The 26,743-nt window shown below is 44.4% G+C and overlaps 1 protein-coding gene across 4 annotated transcripts in view; it reads right to left on the reverse strand.

Annotated features, from left to right (window-relative positions):
* CGA (glycoprotein hormones, alpha polypeptide) overlaps nt 1-26,743 on the reverse strand; it is a 67,856-nt gene that overhangs the window by 23,534 nt on the left and 17,579 nt on the right. For 2 of the 4 annotated variants that reach the window (XM_085609217.1, XM_085609218.1), the window contains exons 2-3: nt 9,221-9,308; nt 53-240 (exon numbers count right to left, since the gene is read on the reverse strand). In XM_085609217.1, coding sequence (XP_085465343.1) covers nt 53-240; nt 9,221-9,302 — 270 coding nt within the window. In that variant the 5' untranslated portion in view covers nt 9,303-9,308. Of the gene's footprint in view, nt 1-52; nt 241-9,202; nt 9,309-26,743 lie in introns of all 4 variants that reach the window. The other 2 variants (XM_085609215.1, XM_085609216.1) reach the window with 1 other exon arrangement.

Here is a 26,743-nt window from a genome sequence, read left to right on the forward strand (position 1 = left end):
AAGCTGTCTCAGGATCACACTGTGCACAAAGAGCTCTGTGGCTTCTCCTTACCCTTGTAAATGTCTTTGCTACACAACATGTGGCTTCAGATGTAATGTTTTTTGGAACCAGCATGGTCTTCTTTGATCTCATTGGAGTGGGATAGGCTCTTGAGAAACAGCATCCCATACACTGAAACACTGGAACTCCGACTAGCCTTGAGATATATGTATTTTCTTTCAGTCTGCATTCTGGGCAACCTGTCCCAAACAAGACATAAAGAGACCCTTTAAAAGTGCTTTGAATTACAGGGATCATTCCTCAAGAAGAGGGAAACAACATTCGGCAACCACATGTTACTAATCCCAACAAACTGGACAATTTGTGAGCAGAGCACTCAAATTCTAGTCACGTTTTACCTTCCATTTCATCATGGTCCTTGTCGAAACCATATGGAGTCGGGACAAAGTACTGGTAACACTCAATTACCCTTAGTTTTCTTAACTGAGGTAGCAGGGGTAGGAAGCCATTTACAATTCACTGTACATTCACTAGTGAAAGTCGTGTTTGTTGGGCAAAACTCACATTAAACAGTTAGACATTACAAAAACTTATTACAAACGTGCTACAAACGCAGTGACTTTGCCTTTTTTCCCCTCAAACTTGCCTCTATCATATCACTCTTATAGAAGACTGCTTTGGTGTTCCTGGATCTACTACCAATGAGAACCAAGGAAGCACATGCAATGATTCAGTGAAGGCCAAAAGGACCATTTTGCCACACATAAACACTGACTAGAGCATTTTCACGAAAATATAGGTCAATTGAGATTGGGGGACCACACCGTCCTCTTTTTTAAAACTGTGCATTGGTTCTCACTGAAGCAGAAAGTGCTGCTTATAGACACCCATACAAAAAGAACAATTGATGGACAGAATTCTGCACAATGTGAAACATTCTCCCCAGTACCAAGATCTCTTGACTAGGGGTGAATGTTTGATTTGCTCTGCATTCCGTCCATCATCTGTGTGTCTTTTGCTTTATAGACACTCTATGGCCCGGATTGCAAGTGGCCCGCTGATTCATTCCCTCCACAAACACCTGTTTAAAACTGGTGGATGTATATATAACCCGATACTTCTCAGATGCAATACAAAATTCACAATTCTTTAGAATTTGGCAGGTCAAACCAGCACCTGAGGATTTTAACGTGGTAAACACCCATATTTGCATATTATTTCCCAAAAATTCACAATGTGTAAAGATGATTACATCTGATAAATTCCAAACACCTCAGTATTGGATTTTTATCGGAAGCAATACTCTTGTGACACTTGTACATTCACAAATCTGTCAATGTTAGACACGCAGAATGCCTCAAACCCATACACGTTACACAACTCCTGGTGCAGAGCTGCGACCCTCCACCCATCATAGTGATCTTTCCAAAGGCCAAACTAAGCACAGAGTGAGAGCTCCAACTGTGAACGAAGTACAGGCATAGACTGAATCCCACACTAATCATGACTGATTAGTATTTCGGAGAAAGTGGTGACGTATTATTGGTCAAAATCATTAGAAGTCTGAACTAAATTGTATGGTGACACAAGACAAGCTTTACAAATCAGTTTAGTAGCCACACATATCTGCTATCCATGTATTTGCATAAGATAACATGAATTTTCATGAAAACAACACAGGCATGGGATATGGAGTTAAGAAGAACGTTGAATCTCTGGCTATTAAACTGATGTTAATTGGCCCTCTTATGTACATCCTGTGGTTTTCCATAGAATGAACACTGCCCAGTTCTTATCAGTATGTGAAATTATATTGTTGTATTATTTCACTGCTATTCCTGTTTATAGTGGCTATCTGTAAATTAGGAATGTGGATATTTGGTATATATCTGTACTCCAAGCATAAATATACACATTTTAGGGATTTCCCTTTCAGCCACGCTCCAGTTTAGCACCCACACCCAACAGATTTTACGCAGGTTAATAGATTGTGTGTCCAAGGAAGAGTCCTCTTTGTCACAGACACCACCTAAAGGACACCATCCAGGGCCAAATGTAAATGTCCACTCCTGATCAGCCTCAGCAGATTTGAACTTGGGGAACCAATGATCTAAATCATAGCGTGATGCTTTCCTTTTCTGGGTGATGGTAGCCTTTGAATTTATAAATCCTCTCAGGGTTTTAAATTGGATGAAAAAAAGTGGGGGGGTCCCTGAAAGTGGCGGGATCAATATAATTAGGGATGTGGTTTGAACATATATACTACAATTTGCATGGATTACCACCCTACCCACATATTTGCATTGAATCACAGCTGAATATGTGGCATATGTGAACAGTGCTTTGCAAAGAGGCCAAGGATTGGATGACCATGTATTCTGAACACCTTTTTGACCATGACAGGCACTCAGAGAAACTCGCACTGCCTTCTCGCACGATTCAATTGTGCCCCATTACAAACACCTGAATGCGACTCAATTCAAATTATGCACTAAACAAATGTGGTATGCTGCCTGGAAAAAAGACATAACACAACATCCTGGAAAAAGCAAACACTCATAGGGAATGCAAGATTAAGTAAAGGCATATTAAGTATAAGCAGGAACGGCATGGATTAACTGAACGCTTTGTTCACTCATTGTTCAGAAATTGATCAGTGTTTTAGCATGAACAGGTAAGAACATGAATAATGAGTCTGAAAGGGACCCGTTTCAATGTCCGTTTTAATTTTCCACTGGGTCTGAGATCCAAAGGGATCCAGCCCACTTTACAACGCCAGAAGGAGGCATGAAAGGATAATCTGTAGAGGGCGTATCTGGCTGATCTCACACAGTATAAGAGGAAAATAAGAAACACTAGATTTAAGCACTTTACCAACAGGATCAATAGTGCCGGAAGTATATCTACCGAAGAGGCTCACACATCCTCCCAAGCCTCTCTTCTAATACACATGAAGGGCACCTGCCAATCTCAGAGCTCACATACCCTGCATGGAAGCTCAAAATGAATGAGTAAATGAATGAATAAACAAAAGTACTTGTTAAGCGCATGTACACTTGAAAGCATCGCTTCACCACCCACCTAGATCTGTTAAAACGAGGGGCACTTTAACACTGAATCATGTATTTTTGAAAACTGACTCTTTCCAATCAGATAATGTTATGTTCCACACCAACGTTCCCTGACAGAGATTTTTATCCGGGCCCGCACATATCGTACATTGGAGCGCAAGGGACACTACGGGACACTACCGCTCACTTTATAGGTCGTAATACCCCATCATCATAGTCATACTTTGCTACATTGCAGTGCATCAGTGGGGCCGTTCACTGTCCATGCTTGTGTTTGTTAGTGTTTGATACCACATGCGTACAATGATAATCCTGCTTGTACAGCCTAATGCTCCATCCAACGCGGCCGGCCCGGAAGGGTTGTAGGCGGCTTGCTGTGTACTCCCCTACCCTCTCTTAATACGTTCTCTGCACACTTGCAATGTCGCATTGCCAGGCCGATTGCGGTTGTAGGCAGTATGCCGAGATGTATACTTATTGTTGGTCTATAATAAAGACTTTTTTTCCCCCCCCCAAAAAAAAAAAAATATTAAGTTCTAATTATTTCATACGGGAGATGATCAGGGTAGGACTGGGGCAGAAAATAGGCCCGGGCACCAAAATAAAACTGTCCCACAAAAGTGCATTAAAAAGCTAAAAAAAAGTGGCTAATGTTTGCAAATTGGGACACTTTTGAACTTGTAAAGACATGCTGTATAAAAGTTTTGCAAGGTTTGGAAGACTGCACAGATTTGATTTTGCTGCAGGCAATGTTTATTTTAATATTAGGGAAATCAACAGTGTAAACCAGCCCAGCAGACCATAAAACAAGCCCTCAAACAGAACAAGCATTTGCAAAGCAATAGGTCTCGTATTTGCGAGAGTTAAAGCTATTGGCATTGTAAATGACATAGCCTTTTATTTATCTGTTTTGCAAATTAACACATAAATAAAAGGCATTGTCATTTACAATGCCAATAGCTCAAACTCTTGTAAATGCGAGACCTATTCAAAGAAGCGTCTGCCATTGTCCCAGGCTGCTCAGAAAGTGAGAGCACGCATGGCCCGCTGAATGTTGCAAGAAAGCATGTTGTGCCTGCAGTAGGAAAAACTCATTAAAGAAAATAGTGCTTACAAACTCAAAAGGACGTACCGTGTAACAACCTAAGTAAATTGGCCAGTCCTCATGGGAGGTTACAAATGAAGACAAGGCGGTACTAAGGACGGACTAACAAGCCTATTAACGATTCAGAAGCCAGCATTTACGAAGAGCAATGACACAAGCCAATGACAAATATGGGTGGAGCTTCTATTCCATACTCCAATACAGCATGCCGCAGAGCAGCGCATGCGCTGCCCAGGCTCGACCTAAAAATGGGCGACACATTGATCCGTCAGACCAGCCCATGGGGCACTGCCTGATTGGTGTACAGGCAGGTCCAACCCTAGAGATGATTGTGCTCCTGGATATCGGTACCCAGAATCAGATATCAAGACACAAAATGAGAGCATATAGGAAAGTATAGATTTACTATTCCTAACTCCACATCTATGTACCTTGAAGACACGTGTACCGCGTAGGTACATATATATGATGTGAAGAATAGAAAATCTAGACTTACTTGCTTGTTGGTATCTTTTTCTATATTTTGTCCTTGATATTGTGTCCAATCAGTATTATTAGGTCGATATTAAGAGTGCACACCATGGAGAGATGCATGAAAACCTCAAAAGAGCTATGAAACTAAATAGGGCACATAAAATAGGACGGTGCCGTATTTTTATTATATTTTTATTTGTATTTTGTATTTTTGCAGCTGCAGGCAGCAATGCATGTCCCTCTGCTTATCTGTTATGGCGTACCAACATTTTAGATAAAATTGCTTCCTCATTGGTTTCGAAAGGGAATTCCAGAGTGACGCAACTTTAGATGGAAAACTACTCCCAGTCTAGTCTGGTGGTTAGACAGAATGTCAAGGACACAAATATTGTGAAGGTAAGTTTCTATAGGTAAGCAAAGTTTCACTATAACTCTACATATATGTACCTTGACAATATACATATAATATCTCCAAGGTATCTAGACGTGGAGTTAAGAATAGTAAATCCATACTTACCTATTTGAACTTAGCTTCTCTATATTTTAATCCTCAATATTTTTTAAATGATTTTCTGTCCACACAATATTTTCGTTTCTGATATTCTGTCAGTGATCTGTCTAGACGAGCATGTTTAGTAAAACATGATAAACAATAGCGGAGTGATGAGTGACTTAATAGTGCGCCTTGGTCTGAAAAAATTAAATCCTTAGGAAAAAAAGAACGGTTGTGCCTGAGAGCCAGCCATACAGCCTTATGATTGTGATTTCAGTAGACAAGGAGGGCAGTGCTGGGCTGACATGATGAATATGACCAACCTTCATGTTCCAACAGGATGATATTTGTGTTGGAGAGAAAAAGTCCCCACCATGTGAAAACATCTCTAGTGCTACCGAGAGATGACCTGTAAATACAGGGAGACAACAAAGTAATACTGCAGATTTCTCAGTAATACTCAGAGATGTCTCTTGATTTGTGGAACCACATGCAGAAACAGACGTTCTGCATTGGTAATTCACATGTTACCAACCAGGAATCTAAGCATGACTGCCCTTAATGGCTACACAAGTTCAACCCTTTCCGCCATGTTTACTGGCTAATTTAGTAATCAGAGCCCAAGTTTGATTATAATCTGAGTCTTTTGAGGGACTCAAGCAGATCTCACTGCAACAGCCATGGAGGGATGACATTTTGGTGTTTATAAAAACTGTATGGGGCAAAGGGAAGAATATTAAACGATTGCTACAGAGTTCAAAACTACAAAAATAGGATTGATTCGCTGCTCCTATCTAATGTGTCATGGTCTGGCCCAAGTCCATCTTAACTCCAAGATTCCTCGCCACAAAGCCAGGAACGGCCTAACTGCCTAACTGGGTGAACATAAAATGATTGGACCTAAGAGGGGGATTCTATTCATGAAATTTGCGACACATCCTTACACTGATGGTGAAAGGAGTTGCATGAAAGGTGTAAATGTTCAATAATACAGTAGAGAGGACAAGGACCGGAGGCTCAAGTGTTGCAAATACACATATGTTCTGAATTAGAGTCGGCTAAGAATCATCTTATTAATTGAAAAGTGCAGTGAAATTTCCTCCACCATTGAGAAGCAGGGAGGAAGAGATTTCACCAGTGAAGTCTCTTTCACATTTACTCCTCCTACTCAATCCCAGTCTGAGACGTGTGAATTTGACACATTTGACACTGACACTGGGCTGGGTTATGTTGATATAATATGTTGTTTTTGTTGATGTATAATGTTGATTGAATATATGCATGGTGTTGGTGTGTTGACTGTGTTTTGCTAATTATATATATGTATAAATAAAAAAAAACATAGTCAACACACCAACACCAAAACCACATACACACACACACACATACATATATATATATATATATGTCATGAGTGATGTATTATGTGCGGTCATAAGCAGTGCATTGCAGGGGCGCGAGTTATAGTTAACTCAGATAACTATAACGGCTGAATTTCTCTGGTTTTGTATGAGTAAAATCTGACCCTAACTATAACATCCCTGTAACCTTTGGGTTTTTTTTTAGTTAATTAAAAAAAAAAAAAATTCAATTTAACTAACCATAACGTCCTTGTAGCCTTTATTTTTTTAGTGAATTTCTAAGGTTTTTGAAATGCCAATTCCTAACTATAACGTCCCTTTAACCTTTGGTTTTTTTAGTTAATTTCTAGGTTTTTTTAAATTCAATTTGACTAACTATAACGTCCTTGTAGCCTTTGTTTTTTTTAGTGAATTTCTAAGGTTTTTTAAATGCTAATTCCTAACTATAACGTCCCTGTAACCTTTGTTTTGTTTTTTGAATTATTAAGGTTTTTTAACTAGCAGTCACGTTTACAGAATGGTGGAGAAAGGGGCTGGGCCTCCGACCAGCTCTCAGGAATTACACTGCTTAGGAGTTACAGGAGGTACGAGGAGGTCTTCTTGGCCCCCAAGGTCCCTCTGGAGCCAAGGGGACTTTATACCCCAACTAGTAGAGCATCAGAAGGTGTGTTTGAAGAGTGGTGGAGAAAGGGGCCATGGCCTCTGACAACTTCTCAGCAGTCCTGCTGTGTGGGACTTACTGGAGGTAACAGGAGGGGTAGTAGGCCTCCAAAGAAGTCCTTGGGGGCCAACTACCCCTCCTACTACCTCCAGTAAGTCCCATAGAACAGTATTGCTGAGATCTGATAGCAGGCCACGCCCCCTTTCTCCACCACTCTGCAAATGCACCATCTGATGCACTACTAGTAGGGGGATGAAGTCCCCTTGGCTATTGAGGGTCCTTAGGGGCCAACTACCCCTCCTGTTACCGCCAACAATTCCCACGCAGCGGGTTTACTGAGAGGTTTTCGGTGGCCATGCCCTCTTTCTCCTCAACTCAGCAAACTTACCTCCTGCTGCACTACTATTTGGGGGATGAAGTCCCCTTGGCTCTTGAGGGTCCTTGGGGGCCAACTAGCCCTCCTGTTACCTTTATTATATCCCACACAGCCGGATTGCTGAGAGGTGGTCAGAGGCCACGTCCCCTTTTGCCACCTCTCTGCAAACGCGCCTCCTGGCGCTCTGCTGCTTGCGGGAGGAAGCCCACTTTAGTCCTAAGGCTGTCAGGAGACAACAGGACCTCATCCCCCACTAGCAGTGTGCAGAGGGGTGCGTTTGCAGAGTGGTGGAGAAAGGGGCATGGCCTGCGGCCACCTTTCTGCAGTCCCACTGTGTGGGGCTTACTTGAGGTAACAGGTGGGCTAGTTGACCCCTAAGGACTCTTAGCAGCGAAGGGGACTTCATCCCCCAACCAAGAGCGTCCCAGAAGGTGTGTTTGAAGAGTAGTGGAGAAAGGGGGCGGGCCTCTGGCGAGTTGCCAGCTTCTGATTTTTTTTTTTATTTGAGGAAGGGGGGCTGCGTGGCACCACTTTCCTTGACCCTTTTGGGCCCCGGGTACCCCATCCCCCAGCTCCTGACCCATTGTTCCATTTTTTATTATATGAAATGGTAGGGGGATGTGCGGCCCCCCTCCCGAGGCCAATTTCGGCCCCGGGGACCCCAACCCCCCAGGGCTAAGCCTTTGTATTTATTTTATGTTTAAAGGGGAGGGGGTGTCATGTGGCCCCCTCTTCCCAGGCCGATTTCGGCCCAGGGGCCCCAATCCCCCGGGGCCCGTCCGTTTCTTTTTTTAAAGAAAAAAAAGGGAGGAGCCATTTTTAGCCCTGGTTACCCCATCCCTAGGGCATGGCCATCTCCTTGGGACCTGCTGGATTGCTTTTTACCCCTAGGGAGCTACTGACATGCAACTCCCTGGGTGTAAAAAGCAAAGTGCTCCACTTTGAACAAGTGAGAGCAAAATACTCTCGCTTTTGTTCAAACCGGAGCACTTGTTTACTATGGGATGGTGGGATTACTGCGCCCACCATCACATAGCAAACTGCAATGTCCCGTGGGTGGGTACCCCGGGACATTGCTGGTGCCAGCCCTGGAGCTGTAAATTGTCCCCAGGGCTCCAGGAGGGTGGTCACACGGCCGCACGACTCCCCGAATTTTAAACAATTACCGCCACCTCCCCGGGGCTGCATGGGGTACTGGTAATCCCCACACTTTATAATTATAATCAAATATAGCCCCGGGGAGATGGCCGTCCCCACTTCAAACTATTAGCCTGAGGAGGTGGTGGTCCCCTGCATCTTTATTTTTAATTGCCCCAGGACCTGGCCTACCAGGGGGCCTAAAGAAAAGGAAGCGCGGGAGCCCAGCTTTGTTTTTTACATTTTTGGCTGGATTCGCAGATCGAACGTGAATCCCGCCGAATTTCTTTTAAAAATATGCTTTTTTTGGCCAGGGACCCCCTGAACAGGCCTAGTGGGTCAGGGGGCTTCTACACAGCCCCCTTTTCTTTTTTTACAAACATTTTTTAACAGTTGAACTGAGTCACAAGATGGCTGCCAACACTTCCTGGTTTGAAGTGTTGGCAGCCAATCAGATCTCCTTCATGTTCTTCCTCATGTAAAGCGCTCTGATATTATGTGATAAACAGGAGAAGAGCCTTACCCTGCATGGCGAACTCACCATCGGGAAAAGAATGTAAAACATGGATGAACACAGACAGCATGGCCAACATGACAGCCAGGTATTTTCCATAGCAATCCATCTTTTTCTGCAAATACAAACAGAGCGTATGTTAAGAACTAGCCACATCGTGTATTCACTTTTATGAACTACATACAGAGAAGCTGTGGTGTACATTTCACAAGAATAATAGTTTATAAACACTTTTAGGATGATTCACAATTCACTTAGTTATGCAAAAACGCACTGTACGAATTCAAATACACAGTCTAAAGATTGCTGATAGATTACATCCAGAAAGTATTCTGGGTGGATTGGTCCAATCACAACCGCAGGACAAGGGGGGCTTGCTATTTTCTAAGTTCTCACTGGAAAGTCCAGTACCCCTCGCTAACAGGTTTCCACAAAGAAACAAAACATGCAGAGCCACCCTGAGCAGACGGAGGGGGTGTGGGGGGCTGGGGAGGAAGTTCTCTGATGCGAAAATCATTTTACCCAGGAGATAAAACAGTCCCATGTCACATTTGTGTCACATTTCTACATGCAGAACATGGTTCCATGAGTGTTACGCATTGTGTCCTCCAGGAAATCCATGGCTGTTTCAAGGTCTGTATTGTGCAATTAAAGGTGAGGAAGCCCAGCTGCGATGTGTATGTACTGCCCCTTTAAATGTATGTAAGTCCTGCTGAGAAGTACTGCTATTACCCAGAAAATGTATTGCGTTCCTGTAAAGGACTGTACTGCCTTTTATTTGCTTTGAATGTTTACTGTTAATAGAAGGTTTGATGTAAACCTGTTAATCAATTATTGCCATAACATGGTGATGACAAAACATCAAAAGAAACATGTATTGTTGCCTCTGTGCCATGTTATCTAGGCTGAGAGGTGTTGTTACTGTCCACAAGAAGTACAGAAGCAATGCTCAGAACTGCTGGCGCTAAAGTAGTGCTGCCTAGAAAGGTGTGATCCTTCTCAACAGCATGGTTGTTTCTATTCCCAGCACTGGTTGCAGGAACCCACACTTGGCAAAGTCATAATGCAGATGCATTAGTCGCAAATGAGGCCCAGCAAGTGTATGTATATCTATTCAAAGCAAAACAGGCAGCATCCAGGAAGGAACCAGCATAGGTCAAGCCTGCCCTGGGCCTGCTGCTAGTGAATGAGTAGAGGCGTTCTCCTTTAAACAATGGTAGAATGAGCACAATTTGCTATTTAAATTACATGGGATCATGGTCGAAGGGAAGCAGAGTACTTCTGTCAAGGGATAGAATCGATCTAAGACCAAATGTTTGGACCCAACCTGTGTCACCCCCTCATATTACTCTTAGAGGGACAGTAATGCTGATTCAGCTCGTAGAGCGAGATGTACCATGAATTTTACTGGGCCATTTGTGAACGGTAAAATGCCTTTTCCGATGTACCAACCCTATTTTGTGAATTGGTAACCTCGCTGAAGACAGAATTTTTTTAAACCTTCAATCTGTCCCGGGGAAAGTCAGAGAGACTGTTGGGATCTTTCTGGGGTGGGGAATTGCCCAATACATAGGCAAACCCACCACCCGTTCTTTCATTTTGGCCATTTTTCCCATGGCACCTAGTTGGTTTCTTGCCCACCTCAGAGGGCAGATTGGGGGTAAACTCCTGCAATCTCCCCCTGGAGGGGAAGAAAGAAGACTGTTGTACCAGTTTTTGGGTGGGAGCACAACAATTGGGTGGGCCACTACCACCCCCATTGCTTTTATGGCTATTTTCCCCTGATGTCTAGTTGGCTTTCTCTCCCGGGGGAGGCAAAGGGGGTTAACACTTCCTTTCTGTTCCCCAAGATAGTAGAAAGATGGATGTTTCTGTGGTGGATTGAGCATAGGTTCTTGAAACCAGAGGAACCAGGAGTTTTTTGGACAGGTCCAGCACACGTACCCCGTGATAATAATAGTTTAAATGTAAGGGTGTGCAGTTCCTAAGGAAAGTAGTGGTGGTCAGGTCTCTGGAATAACCTCCAAATGAAGGAAGTGCCCTCACACACCCCATGAGATGTCATGCTTCATCATTTGGGCGTGCTCCTCGTCGGGCCGGCCCTGCAATGCCCGACGGGCATCCGCAAAGGGGCTTTTTGGCGGAGATCTTTTGATAAAGCTGTTTGGTGAGTGAGGGTGTGTGGACTGAAGTGAGTAGTGTAGTGAGTGTGATTTTAAAATAGGTTTAGGCAGACTCCTATTAAGTAAATATTATTAATGCAGCTCGCTAACCTAAATAAAAACAGTGTAACTTGTATCAGAAATAATGGTCCTATAAAGCATGTGTGCTGTTAGACTTGGTCAACATGTCTCTTGCCTCATCAGCCACTAAGGGGTCCATTGGCAATTCGTCAGGACCGAGTAAGGATCATTTTCTAATAGTCTTCCACTACTGTAAGGCTGGTGCATCAACTTGTGCAGACTGATTAAGAAATACTGTTGTGCACTGGAGTGCAAAGCCCCATGTCCATGGGGGGCTGCTTCTCCACCCCCCCCCCCCAACCAACACAGTTCATTGGACAATTACCTGGTGCCTAGTTGGCCCAGTGGGACAAATTGGGGTAAATACCACCTATCTGCTGCCTCGGGTGCAGAAAGACTGCTGTGCTCAGGGAACGTGGGGGCAAACTCCCATGGACAAGGTGGCTCCTCCCCCCAAAACAGTAGATTGTCAATTCCTTTGTCCCCACATCAGGTGGGCAGAAAGACTGATTTTTCAGGGATTAGGGGAACACCAGCCTATGCCCACAGTGACTGCTCCCCCTTCAGGAAAATGTTCCTGGTGTTTAGTGAAATTGATCCCTGATTGCCTTTTATTTGTGATCCTTAAGCAGGGATCCACCAGGGTGAGAGAGTGCTGGGCACATTGTTCTCTTTCCAGTGCTGCCTCTCCCATGTTGACTGGTGCTTGAGGGGCAGAGTTATGCCCCCGCAACTTATCAAAGTGAAAGCAGACGTGCCTTTAGCACACTCTGCTTTCACGTTGGTTTTGTTGTGACATTAGTGCTCTACGTTTGTGCTGCTCGTCACAGGAAAACAAAGAAAAATTCACACTTGGAATGCCACAACAACTCTCCCCATGCATCCCAACTTTGATTTCAGAAAAGAAAATGTTTCTGGTGTTTTCATCAGAAACATTTTCTTTTCCAGTACAGTGGATGACCCATTGACATCCACCGCACTGTGACTGTAGTGGGGTCATCCATCGCACTAATGCTGTTAATGGTGGAGCTTGATTAATTGTTTTGTATGCCACCACTCATCGCCTAATTTGTAAAAAGTAAGTGCCAGTGCCCTTCTCAGGAGCCTACTGCAGCCTGCACCACCTATTGCCCCGGGCAGCACTGCCAATGGCAGTACCAACACACCCACTACCCATCGCACTCCTAAAAGTGTGACAATTCAGATAATTCCAGGTCACGCAAAGTAATAAGAAAGTTGTGGGAAGGAAGTATTATTAGGATTTAATGTACATTGAAATATTAAACACTGTTGTTGTGCTCATCTCTAAATTAGGCAGACAGCCCCAGAATGTGGTGGACTGTCATTAGTGTCAGTGTTGAGAATTAAGTGCTGGGGCCAAACACTGTAAACTACTTCCTCAAATTAAGCACTGCCACCACTAGTCCTTCACGGCTCTTCTTATCCTTGTGGTCCTGAAAAGGGTTAGGTACCTTAAGGCAATGTACTGGTGTGGTACAGAAGGAGTGCCATCTTCTACTCAGTTTTCAGTGCTAAAGAAGACATACAGGTTTAAATCAGGTAGCAGCTCATAACTGGGTTTGTTATGTGTGTGTAGACAATGGGCATTAACTAGTGCTCGAAATAAGCGGGTGGTGGTCTAGCAGGTTGGAAGTTTATTCCATAGATAAGCACATGATTTCAATGGATGCTCTTGGAGTTCTAGGTAGTTGGGTGATGTTGATAGCCATTCTACATCTCATGTCTCTGACAATGATTATGGGTATTTCTTTAATCTCTGAGATTACATTTTCATTGCCACCATCCTGAAAGGCAGCTAAGGGTGGAGCAATATTGTTGGAAATATCTCAAGATTTAGTTCATTACTTGACCAGAGGTCATGGACCATTGTAGCGGTTGGTCTGGTAATTGGTCTGACTTGTGTGTTGCTTGATATGATATTTATAAATGCTATACTTGGAGAGATAGTCAAAAGTGAGTAGATGATTTCCGTGGCTTATATGATAGCAGAAACAGTGGTTATTATTTTTCCTGCCGGAGAGGAGACAAAGGATGAGAGAATGATGAAGATGGAGTTACGCTATGTAGTAAGCTAGCTGACTACAGTTCAGCGAATCACTCCAATGATAGGGCCAGTGATTGCTTTGGTGATAACGCTTGTGATTGCTTGTGTGATGGCTCCATCCAGTGTGGTAGCCGAGCATGTGTGCCAGGAGTGGCAGTATGGTTGTTAAGCTGCTTTAGCAGACATAGTGATTGGATTGACTGGTTTAAGTACTGGGTTAAGATGGACAGAAGAAGCATAATTCAAAAGGTGCTACAAACTAGATTACATAGAGCAATCAAATGTTCACAACATTAAAACTTATAGTGCCATTTCCCAAAAGATTTTACTATAGCTACGCTAACAGTTCACGGAATCAGCATATGCATTTCGACTCCAGAGTAACAGTCATGGCTTGAATGATGAAATACTGTGGTGTACATTATAATGTTTACGTACCCTAAGATCACATTATGGTCCATTGGTTCAAGTACTTGTGATCTAGTACTTGATTTACATTTATATTCTCATGAGGATGATATAGGAGAATATTTTTATCCCCTGTTTCTCCCCTTTATTGGACCACAGTGTTTTATTTCTAACTAGGGTAAATCTACATAATTTCTAAATATATGTACCCTACGCATTAACTACACTCAAATGAATTATTAGACCTTTTCAGATTTGAGTCTATGTCCAATATAAGAAGATGAAAACGATACCAGTTGATGTACATTTCGAATTATTGGTTTTGATGTGGGTGCTTGGTTACTTCTAAATTCTTCCGTGCAACGATTGGTATTCATGGAAGACGCCTTAATATATGACATGGTGTACCGCTTACATTACGATACATTTTGCCGTTCTCGAGGCTGTGCAAACTACCACGGTAGACACGGTTGCCGTAGCAACGATATAAACTATGTACCTGTGCATGTGACGTCGATCACGTGGTTAGACGCTGCCCAGCCACGTCATACGTTACATCGATCTCTTCTGGGTATGAATACACTCGGAGAGACGAGGATGGTGCTCCCGCCAGAGTCAGATAGGCGGACCCAGTCGGATACTTAGGTAATCGCCTTGGCTCAGCACTAACGTGCCCCCATACACTCCTTGACTGCATTTGGATACTCACGAGCTATACGCGGGAATTCGGTTCTTAAATGCCTTATTCGTTTTATTTGAGAGTTAGCACTTTGCCACTATACTTACGAGCGTGCTGTTTTTTACTCTTTTGTTTAAGTTCCACATTCTCCGGTGTAGACAACTAACGATTAAGACAGGCACGCCGTAAGACACTGGGCATGATGGAATGCTGAGTTTGATGCATTTGTCTCTCACTTTGTTGCCCTAATAATAAGAATTGGCAATAATGATGGATATTTGTCCACGTGTTTAATACCACTACTAAACCTATGGTTATTGCACCCATTGTACAATGTTTATCCCTTCTACTAGCACTATTTAATTAAGACAGTTGATACATGATATAGAACACACTCATACTGTTAGGTTTTTATTCTTTTTAGATGTCCCTTTTAGACACGAGGGTGGTGTTTGTAGTGTATGCTGGACCATATAATTGGCTAATTTTTGCTCAGACCTATTGATTTTGTATCCCAACGACAGAAACCGACAGAGGCGAGTGACTCTGTGGACGGTTGAGTGGGAACACAAATATTGACGATTAGGTAAGAGCAATCATTTTTAATTTTTGGGCACACAAGAAGCTTTTTATGTTGTCTATTATAAATAGTCACTTATAATAAATACATTTATGTTTTTCATTTTACAGAGCCCTCTGACCAACAACCAACGATGACTTATACTATTGGTTAAGTATAGAGGCTTTAGTTATTGAAATAATCCACTTATTATTTTTGCACCTTTACTAGCAGAGTGACATAGGTCTACAGGTCCTGACGAATGCCCAGAACTTAATTGTCACTATGGCAGAAACATGTTGACCTAATTTGAACGAGGGTATATATATTTAACCCTTCTTCACTTGCTTTTTAATCACTACCACTTTCTGGGAGAAAGAATAAAGTTGTTGCCCCTAAGTAGGTAGTTTTTATTCACTTTTCACTATTGCACTCTACCCCTCCTTACCATTTTGAGTTGGTAGATTCAGCACATGCTTTGCCCTCCTGCTCCTTCCCCCTGGGGTTAAGTCGTAGCCCACATGGGGTACCTTGCGGTCCCCATGTGTTGGAGGAACCCAATGATGAAGCATGTGACCCTCGGGTGAGTGAGGGTTTTCGTCCACAACCTTGTTGTGCCCAAATTCTCTTTAACACTTTGCTACCCTATACATAGTGTGAGTTGTGAGCCGAGCATGTGTGCCAGGAGTGGTAGTATGGTTGTTAAGCTGCTTAAGCAAACATAGTGATTGGATTGACTGGTTTAAGTACTGGGTTAAGATGGACAGAAGAAGTATAATTCAAAAGGTGCAACAAATTAGATTACATAGAGCAATCAAATGTTCACAACATTTAAACTTACGGTGCGATTTCCCAAAAGATTTTACTAAAGCTACTTTAACAGTTCACGGCATCAGCATATGTCTTTCAGATTTTTTTTTATAATTCTTTTTATTAAACAGAGAAACTTCATTTCTGAATATACACAAGGGAGGAACAATACAGTATTATTTACGTTGATATTGTTTTGTTAATGAACCACAGTGGTGCTACAAGTAGACTCGGGACTCAAGGCGTTAAAGGATCTTCGGGGGCAGGGACAGTTGGTGGAATACAAATGTTCCCTCTATATGCGTTCCATTTATCCCAGATTGCGGACCACTTTTTGGGACACCCTCGCGCAATATACACTGTCTTCTCCCTAATCATGCATCAGTCCATGTCCGCCTTCCGAGCAGCCAGTGTAAGCGGTACTCCAGAACCCTACAGCCGGGCGATGTTTCTTTTGGCCACCATCAGACCCAATGTGACCCAAATATTTCCTTTGCTGTTTAAATCTGTGGGTTCCCAGATATTGAGTAGACATCGTTTGGCTTCAGGTCTAAGTCTGACTTTGAGAACTTCATACATACACTCATGTATCCCCTTCCAGTAAGCTTTAACATAAGCACAGTCCCATATTATGTGTAGGAAGGTACCTTCCTGCCCACATTGCCTCCAGCACATCCCATCAGTCACTCTCCCCATACTAACGAGCCTAGGCCCTGACACGTGGACTCTATGCAAAATCTTCAGCTGAACCAGGTGGAGCCTGGAAGAAATTGCAACTTCTCTTGGGGATGCTACTGCCTCCTACCACTCCTCGTCATCAAGTTATAATCCATCTCTCTCCCACCGCCCCCTGATCATGCCGAGAGGATCGGTGGTGTTGTTATCAATTTCTTGTATGTCAGGGAGATCGCTTTTGTGGGCATGTAGCCATCTAACAAGCTATCCTCTAGTGGCGAGGATTCTGGGAGAGAGTCCCCCTTGGACAAGTTTGACATTAGTGCATGCCGCACCTGTAAATACCTGAAATATTCGCTGTCAGCTAACTCGTGTTCTTGTTTCAGGGAAGCAAAGGACACAACCTCCCACTTCTTCCATAGATCTCCGATCTTTGAGATTCCGATCAGATCCCATTTGTCAAACCCTTTTGAGGTCCACAAGGTTCCCAACTGCTCGATGTCCCACAAAGGGGTGGCTTGTGTGAGCTTAAGGTTCCACCCCAGACTTCTGTTTACTGCCTACCAAGCTTGCAGCGAGTGTTTGGTTGGTTCGGAAAGTGGAAACTTTTGAGTTTTGGAGTAGATGGCCCTATTGAAATTACCTCCAGGAAGCAGCAATTTATGCCTTACAGTTTTTGATAACGAGCCACACTCTACTGTGCTTACACATGCAATACGTTTGATATAAAATGCATACTGGGCACATCATTTTGCCAATGTTTTCTACTTAATGTTTTCTGCTGGCTCTCTATGCTGTACAAGAGAACTATTGGGCTGTCAGGAGAAACCACCACTTGAACTTTACATTGCTGTGCTGGCCTGCTAAAAAGGACTGCCTCTTCACTTACAAAGTATCCAGTACGCTGGCCCGCTGCCTTCATTCCTGCTTGTGCGCATGTTGTCTGGCACTCTTTGGCTGTTTTGCAACTCCAGGGTCATCAAAAGTTGCTCTCAGTACACTTCTGCCATTTGACTTTTGTCTGAGAGTCCAGCAGCAGTGTGGATTGCTGCAGGAGCTGTGTTGGAGTACTACCTCCTCGTTGTGACAGCCAGAGTGTGGTGAGCACTGCATTTCTACTCCTGGTGGAATTCTAGTGCAGGTAGAGCACTTCATTGTTCGCCCCCCCCCTCTTTTGACCGATGATTGGCGCATTGTGGGCATCTTTCCCCCTGTTCTGAGTGAGTGGTCATGAGTGCATTTAGGGCACGACTCTGCTGGCTCCAGAGCTCAGTTCTTCCAGGGAGAGAGAGTGCTACAGGTGCTAAGGCACAGACGGTAGCTACACTGAAGGACCTCCCGGTTCCGGAGTATGGCTTACCCAGTGGGCGGGACTCAGTCACCAGAGGAGAATCCACCAATGAGAGCGTGGAGTGATGGAGACTTCTCTCTGTGTCACACCAGGGCCTGCCACAGTGGAAGATACCACATGGCACTGCAGCTCAAGGCTGATGGGTGGGTGATGTGCTGCCCTGTCTCCCTGGCCCAGAAGGGCCTGATCCGAGTCCTCCAGCTGGCCACCAGCCTTTTGGTTTTCGTCACAGGATGGCAGACAAGCTTCATAGGGTGAGCACGGCACCTCACGTTTGTGAGCAGACCCAACTATTAATTTGCATGTGGGTGACCCAGTGAGGTCTCCCCGCCGATGGTGGCAGTGTGTGTATGCACCCCGTCCTGACAAATATCTTGGGGCATTTGCTTGATTGTTGCGATATGGGGCAAAACCCGAAAGAGGCCCCCGCTTCTTGGATTAAGAAATTCCCAGAGATTACTGTACTCTGTGTTGTAGGCACACAGGCGTTTCTGCAGCCTACAGTTTATTCCAGTATGTACCTCCAATACCTATAGCACATATTAGGAGTGCAGGTGTGTTGCACCCAGTGCTCTTCGGGGAATATTTGGTGGCCTGCGTGGTAAGTAAGAAATATGGTGATTGATGTGTCTTTACTTTACAATCTGTTGCATCTTATGCGCTGGTAACATGATGTATGTTGTTTATGCCTTGCACAGTCAGAATAATGAGTACTAATGCAGGACTGCATAGTATAGACATCATTTATGATTCTATGTGATTTCCCTAACCTAACCACTGGATTTTTCCCCCTATTGTTATGATATGTGTCATAGTATGCCTGGCAGTGACAGGATAACGAGTATTATTTCAAGATCTGCATTATATGTACAGTGATGGTGTTTTCATGACATGTGCAACATATAAGTCTTTATATTATTGCACTGTGGTGTTATGACAACTGTCTAGTTATTATTGGTTTGAGGTGTATTTGGTCTATATTTTGTATGCAATAAAGATACGTATTTTTATATACTAATTGTGTGGTGTCTCTTTTGTGGTGTATTTATTGTGTCACTAGTGTATGTGTGTGTTGCAGGAATGCTTTACACATTGCCTCTGGGATAAGCCTGACTGCTCGTGCCAAGCTACCAAGAGGGTGAGCAGGGGTTATCTCCCTTACCCTGACTAGAGTGGTGGGTTCTGCCTGGCTTAGGTGCACACCCTAGCCAACCAGAAACCCCATTTCTAACAAGGACGGTGTCACATTGATCCACCTTCATTGTCTTACGACTACACCCCACTTATCAAATAGTGGGGGGGTAAATGTTTTGCATTATATATGTCTCCTCTGCACTTGCATTGCTTGGTTAGCAATCATTTTCTTGTGCCTGTGCACACCCACATACAATTCTTTGCTAAAAGTGAGCGCATGTGTTCTTGCATGGCTATAGGTAGTTTCCCCATTCTATACAGAAATTCATCTGCACCTGCTTCCTAGATGTCCCCCTGCTTCACTGTTCTTTGCAGGCTACCCTTGCTCGCTCTAGGCTTTCGCCTTCCCTATTTTTCCTCATTTAAAAAAGGGTTACCTATTCCGATAGTAGACATCATCCCAGTAGCCACATACCACCACTCATCTGTTCCAATCCACTGGCATCGTCACTATTCAACACACCTTCTCTCTTCATTTGAGCCCAACAGCCACAAGCTTCAAAGGGAGGCATTCCAGTCCATGTCATGTATGTCCACTGCAGTGCTTTAGGAATCACTGAGCCTTTGTAGGGCTGGTAATGTTATAAATGGAGCACCTCCAAGTCCTCTAGAAGTAGCAGGTCTCTTCAAGGCATTGGTGGAGCGTACAGATATATAAACTCTCTGTATCTCATTGTCAACTTTAGAAACTAACGATATGCTTGCATAAATTAAGAAAACCACAATCCGCTACCTAGTGGTATTGTTACCAGAAACATTCTCTCCTACCACCACACTTCATACACCAAGAGACTTGTATGCCCATGTCACACAGAGCAAACCATGTATCATGCCATTCAACACCATTATTCCATTCAACACCTTAAACAAAGGCACCAACAAGCAAACAAGGAAACATACATACAGACCAAACACTTGACTAGATGATCATTTGAAAACCTCTAGAAGATGCTCCAAAGTGATTTATTTCAGCCGGCGGCTGCCAGTGGGGGCAACCGGCACTTATTTTTGGGGACTGGCATTTATTTTTCCTCATCAGACATTTTCTGAGAGCAAGAGAGGTTGTAAAAAGGAAAAAGGGAAAGGAGGAAACAAAAGATGGGGAAAACCGTCTGCAAGGCAGAAAGCAGAAATCTTCAAAAGTGAGAGAAGGGGTCTGTGAGTGTCTGGCAGTGGATTAATGAAGCCTGAGGTGGAATGGGGAATGCACAGTCTTGATATTCAGCACGGTGATATTTAATAGCATCAGCTGTTGGCTTCTGGGCAGCGATTTGGGCACCGTCACTCATTATTTTACAAATTAGGCACTGATGCCGCTATTTATCACTGTACCTCCCTTATTCTTTAGCCCATAGTGGGCTGAGTCCCTTAGTGTCGCCATCTGAGGTTTATGCAATACATCAATGCCAGCATCCTATTTCTGAGTAACTTACAGGGTTTACAAGGCCTTTCTCAATTCAAGGTCCTAGACCAGGCCCTGGACATGATCACAGCACATCCACAAGATCTAATTTGCAAACCACCATGCTAAGGTATTCATTTTGTATTAACTGTACAGCATGGGGTGATTGGCCAAGCAAGACGGTCTCCTGGATCCCCACAATCATTCACCAGCATCCTGACTTGAAGCCGGGAAGGCCTTCAGAGATGTCCTGCGTCTGACCGGAGAAAAGTGACGGTGCATTGACTCCGCCTCCTGGAGTAAAGAGGAGAACAGGGAGGAGCAGGGCTCAGGGTCGGTCTCTGCTGGGAAGTTAGCAGACTGCAGAGCAGAGGGAACTCGGCAACGGGAGCCTTGGTCGCCTTGGGGCGACCCTGTGTGTCCTGCTCCCATGGAACACTTGGGTGGCCCAGGGCCCCAAAGGCACAGAGGGAAGGGGGGCCTCAGCAGGATGACCATAATGAGGCCTAGCTGTTGTGCTCCCAAACCACCTATAAGACCACATATGGGCTGCCACATGGAAGGAAATTAGACACACAAACAGACAGCAGGCCCCAAAGGCACAGAGGGAAGGGGGGCCTCAGCAGGAAGACCATGATGAGGACTAGCTGTTGTGCCCCCAAACCACCTATAAGACCACATATGGGCTGCCACATGGAAGGAAATTAGACACACAAACAGACAGCAGGCTTCAAGCCTGTTGGTCAGCAGAGTACATATCAAGAGGTCCAGGGGGAAGACCTCTATCTGCCAGAGGTCTTGGCATGAACCCAGTGCAGCCGAGCCTTGTGTCTTGCGCCCACGGCCTCCCCACTTGCAAAATTACAGACTGGACCGTAAATTGAAATGCAATGGACACCTAAAAAGAACTTGATGGGGGGAAATAGAGCTGAGCAGTAGTGCCTAAATGGTAGGGGGTGTCTCTCCTCTCTCCTCATCTGATACACCCATGCCCTGCTGAGGCATCTCTACTGGCCCACACACTCCCTGGAATCAGGAATAGATGGCTGGGGATACTGATGGTAAGGCTTGGTGGGGGCCCTCCTCCCAAGGGGGGTAGCAGGTGGAAGGACATGGGGAGGAATAGGCCTCCATGAACAATACAGCAAACCAGTGGTTAATCTGTAAAAGAAGAAGTACCAGGCCTCTCGTCAGGAGGCAGCTTCACCCTGCCCATATCTCCTGTTAGGGCTGCCTAACACAGAACCAACAAACCCTACAAGTAGGGCTGGGATGTAGCATAATGGCCAGAGCCGTCGACCTTGGAGCTGAGGAACTAGGTATGAGTCCTGATGTTGGCTCAACATCCTCTGATCATATGATTCTCTGTGATCACTTAATCTCCCTGTGCCTACCAAAAATTAATGTGTCCTTAACTGGTGCTTAACCGCCTTAACCACTGGCTCAAATTAAGAACTGTAGCCAACGCGCTTTCACCAGTATGCAGGGGGTCAAAAAGTCACAAAATGAACAGAAACAATGGGGGTGCCCTGAAAGCATCTGCCTCGAAGAAACAGATACGGTCACAAATACTGGCAGCTACAGAGCAATCAAAACTGACCTTAGATAGATAACAAAATTGATATTATAGCTTTTCTAGTGGGCTCCTGAGAGCTGACCTTCACAAATTAAATAAACAGTCACTCGTAAGGGAAAAGACAGTGGTATGCCGGACAGTAGAGCAATGGATATAGGAAGCACTGTGGCCAGATGGATTGTCGCCTTTCTTTGCGATAGAGAAGACTCATATAGCCTTCCCTCCCCCCCCCACCCCCCCCCCTCTGCTAGAGGCACCCTCAAGAACTTTAATTGCTGAGATCATCAACTATCATGAACAGAACATCACCCTACACACGATCGAGAAAAAAGGCCATCCAACCTACAGAATGCGAACAATAAGAATTTTCTTGGAAAATTTCTAGAAGATGCAGAAACTTCATAAAGGGCAAGATGTGCGATGGATTTTTGCATGTGCAAATGGGTTTTAGACCCGTTTGCGATGCAAAAAAACTGTGGGCCATGTACTAATCCCATTTTGCGAGTCACTAATTTAATAGCAACTCTCAAAATAGGGTTAGCGACTCGCTATTAGGAAGATGCGTTACGAGGGCATCCCTTCCTAATAGTGAGTCTGAACCCTATGTAAGAATGTTTTGAGACCGCAATTGCGGTCGCAAAACACTCACAGTTTGCCACCCTTTTCAAGAGGGTGGTAAACCATTCACAAACAGGAAGGGGTCCCCAGGGGACCCCTTCCCCTTCGTGAATGGGTGCGCAAACATTTTTTCAGAGCAGGCAGTGGTCCCAGAGACCACTACCTGCCCTTAAAACAAGCATTTGCAATGCAATCGGTCTCGCCTTTGGGACCTTATATGTATTTAGCTATGCAGCACATTTGCCTGGGTGCTGAAACATCTACTGTTCTTTAACATGGAGGGAAAGTAAGCACCAAACTGCATGACACGCCAGGTATGGGAACACATGGAGAGAAATATTGCCTTTCAGAGGGAAATGGTATAGTCCAAAGCTCTAGTTTTAATATAAAATCAGGGCCTTCGGTGGTCATATCACTGAAAATACAAGAGTTGAAAAAAATATTATTGTCTACGGGAGGCTCATGGAAGAAAATTTCTATGGACTGGAATCTAGAGAATGCTAAAGTGATTCTGGTATTTTACTGACCGCTGCTGGTCGTTTTCTATCAAGAAAGTTAAATAGAGGCAGTTGCCAGAAAATTTTTAAAAAAGAACGTCCCTCAGCAGAAAGCAATTCTGGTATTTTACTGACCTCTACTATTTGTTTTCTATCAAGACAGTTAAATAGAGGCAGTTGAACAGAAAAAAAGTCCCCAAGCAGAAGCAGACAAGTCCTAGGGCTGATCTCCAGAGCCTCAAAAGTACATACACATATAGGTATATAATAAGTATATACTAAAGTATATACAGGAGGCCTCGAATGCTCGACCTAAAAATGAAACAAAAACGTTTCATTTTTTTAAAATTAAAAGCCTCCCTGTTTTCCTCTTTAAAAAACTGCTTTATTTAAAAGCAGTCCCAGACATGGAGGTCTGCTGACCCCATCCCTGGGAGCGCCAGCCATTCTCAATGGGGTCGCAAATTGCGACAGCCTCGTTAATATGCATGAGGCATGCAATTTGCGACCCCACAGGGAATCGTAAATAGTGTCTCAGACACTGTTGTACATTGGCAATTGCAACTTGCAAACTGCGACACCCAATTGGGCGCAATTTGCGAGTGGCAAGAGCCAATGGTTAGCTAAAAGTACATGCCTTGTTCCCAGTCATACTGAGAGTCACTCATGAAAGCCCCAGACCACATGTGGGACTGACTGGAAATGGACAGCCAAACTATAATGGCCACGGCATATGTCTAGGAGGACAGGAAGACCCTGAAAGGACTCTCACTGCTCTGGTGGAAGCGAGAGAGTTTGAACCTGCTATCAACTGATGAGGGATGAATAGTGGCCCAGCATCACAGAATTCTGGGCATTGAGGTAACAGAAAAATCCTGCGTCCAGACTCCATTTTGAGCAAGCTGAGACTCAAAGTTTACCTTTGAAATGGGTACCATGTGTCCTTATCATTCCAAGAACCTGTGAAGGTGGCAACTCATCCAGAGACTTCGATAAGGAACCTAATGCCACATTAGTCTGGGACAAGCATCTTGTTATCTATATTTCTAGGTCAGCTAACAATATAATAGAAACAATGTAGTCTGAATTGTCGCATGTTGACCATATTTGTTTATACGAATGCGTCTAAGACCAGTCCTATGCTGAGAGCTCATACCATGCTAAGTCCGAGAGGAAAAGAGTTGAGCCGAGCTGATGTTTGTTTTCCCTTTGAAGAACACTCTCTCCCAGCTACTGATAACTACAGGTTCTTGCTGTAAACAAGTCTACAGTAGACTGATTTTTACAAAACTTTAGATGCAAGTTAACTTACTCCATGCTCTCAAAGTATAGCACATAAAGGTAGGCTTTTGGGTGTTAGGTTGCCATATGATATTACAACAATGGTAGAAATTTTCTTATTATTCTTGTCATTAGCAACAGGTATTAGTGTTGTTTTAATATTATTCTGTGGGGTTATTTTACATGTGCTAAGCAACAGGATGAGTGTTGACATAAAGCACTTTAAATAAAAGTGTCTTTCTCTTAGTGCAGTACTTGTGTGTGATATTATAACGAACAAAGTTGAGTTTGAATTTCCTTTCTGTAAATGACCTTTTTTAGGGACAGTTAGTTACCCAGATAGCAAGGATACTACATCAACTATGCAGTGAGTAGGGTTGTGTGGAAATACATTAACCTGTACATTCATATTCTTGAGTTGGTGCACTGAACTAAGTCTCCCGCACTTGTTTTTTCAGACCACCCCCACCCCGGCTGGTTAAGGTCTTGGGGGGGGGGAGAGGGGTTCTTTACAGTAATATGGGGCAAACATGGCCCCTCTCTCCAGGCCGACTTTGGAAAAGTGGGAGGGGGCACGGGTCAATTTCAGCCTCAGGGACCTAATTCCCTGGGGCCCAGCCATTGTTAAAAAGGGATATGGCGTAAAAAGCCCCCTTTCCAGGCTGATTTTGGCCCCTGGTACCCCATCCCCCTGGGCCTGGCTGTATTAAAAATGGAGAGGAGGTCCAGATGGCCCCCTCTCCCTAGGCTGATTTCAGCTCCGGGGAACCCACACCCCAGCATCAATAACAAAGGAGAGGGGCTGCATGGCCCCCTCCCGGCGCCAATAATGGCCCTAGGGACTGCATACCACACATAGGAAGACCTGTGTTTGGTCTCACTTGGCAGGAGCAAATTTAAAACTCCCACCAAGCGAGAGAAAACACTAAGATCGCTCCCAGCGGGAAGGAGCATGAAAAATGCTACTACCCACGGGGAGCAGGCTTTTCATTTGTTCCCTGCTCACATTAAAGAGAGCAGGGAAACATGAAAAGTTGCTCCCTCCCACAGGGAGCAGAATTTTTAGCTGCTCTTTGCGGATGGGAGCAATGCTGGCTACCGCTGGAGGCGGGGAGCTGGCTGTGTCCGCAGGGGCCTTGGGACTCTGACCACTGCCCCCAACCACAGTCTAGTGGGTGTCCTCGGGCCAAAGTTACCAGGGGGAGGGGGCCAGTACGTTGGCTGCCTTTGGTGGAGTTGGCCACAAGAAGTGGGTAGCACGGGGTTGGCTGTATGGGGGGGGTTAGCCGCAGTGCCTTGCTGCAATTGGATTAACTTATGGTAATTAAATATTACTTTACAAAACAACAGTTGCAGGGTATGAGCTCGCCAATCCTGATGGTTTACAGCTGAAAAAAATTGCATTGTATGTACGTTGCATTGGCTTCGACAATTATTGTAAAGTAGCGCTTCGTTCTATTTGCAGTGCCCCTATAGCTTTTCTCATCTGCTTGACAATCAATGTCAATAATTGACATTTAGTCTGTTCGGCACAAAATGTAAGGTTCGAACAAGGCATTACTAACATATGTACTTATAAGTCAATAACCTCGCACTTCCGATACATGCCTTTTTCATTTCAGTTTCAGCGTGTACGTCGTGTGTGTTGCCCAGTCCCTCCAATGTTCATTTCACACTCTGAACTAGTTGATGTAGATTTTGCACCTTATTAGAGTCTCGGGCCATGTGTGTCAGTATTGCTTGCTTAGTGGGTATCTATTACCCGCATCCAGTGTCCAATGTGTGCACAGACTATGTACTTGTGTCGCCTCTGGTCTCCTCCCCGCCCCTGTGAAATGTTGTCATCTGATACCTGCTCAGGGTGCTGCATCGCTATTCTTCTTGCATCCCAGTGTTGGGCGATAGGGAACTTGCGCAGTCCGGCTACCTCCTCTCTGTGCAATGCAGCGCTCTCTGCTTGGGCCCCCACCTCCAGTGAGTATTTCGAATTGTCTGTTGTGTGGGGGGGTGTTTACTTTTCCAACGTCTGGTGATCATTTTTTTGCAGCTATAAGTCCTAAGTCTATAAATCTACAGGTGACTTTGTGCTTTATAGGTCTGGACAATATATATGGCCAAAATGCACTCCTCCCATGTGTGAAGTTGTGGGCGATCAGTGTATTCAGACAAGCCTGGTGTTACTCCCTGCCAGT

The sequence above is a fragment of the Triturus cristatus genome, chromosome 6, assembly GCF_964204655.1.
Source record: "Triturus cristatus chromosome 6, aTriCri1.1, whole genome shotgun sequence".
In the NCBI taxonomy this organism is placed as follows: Eukaryota; Metazoa; Chordata; class Amphibia; order Caudata; family Salamandridae; genus Triturus; species Triturus cristatus.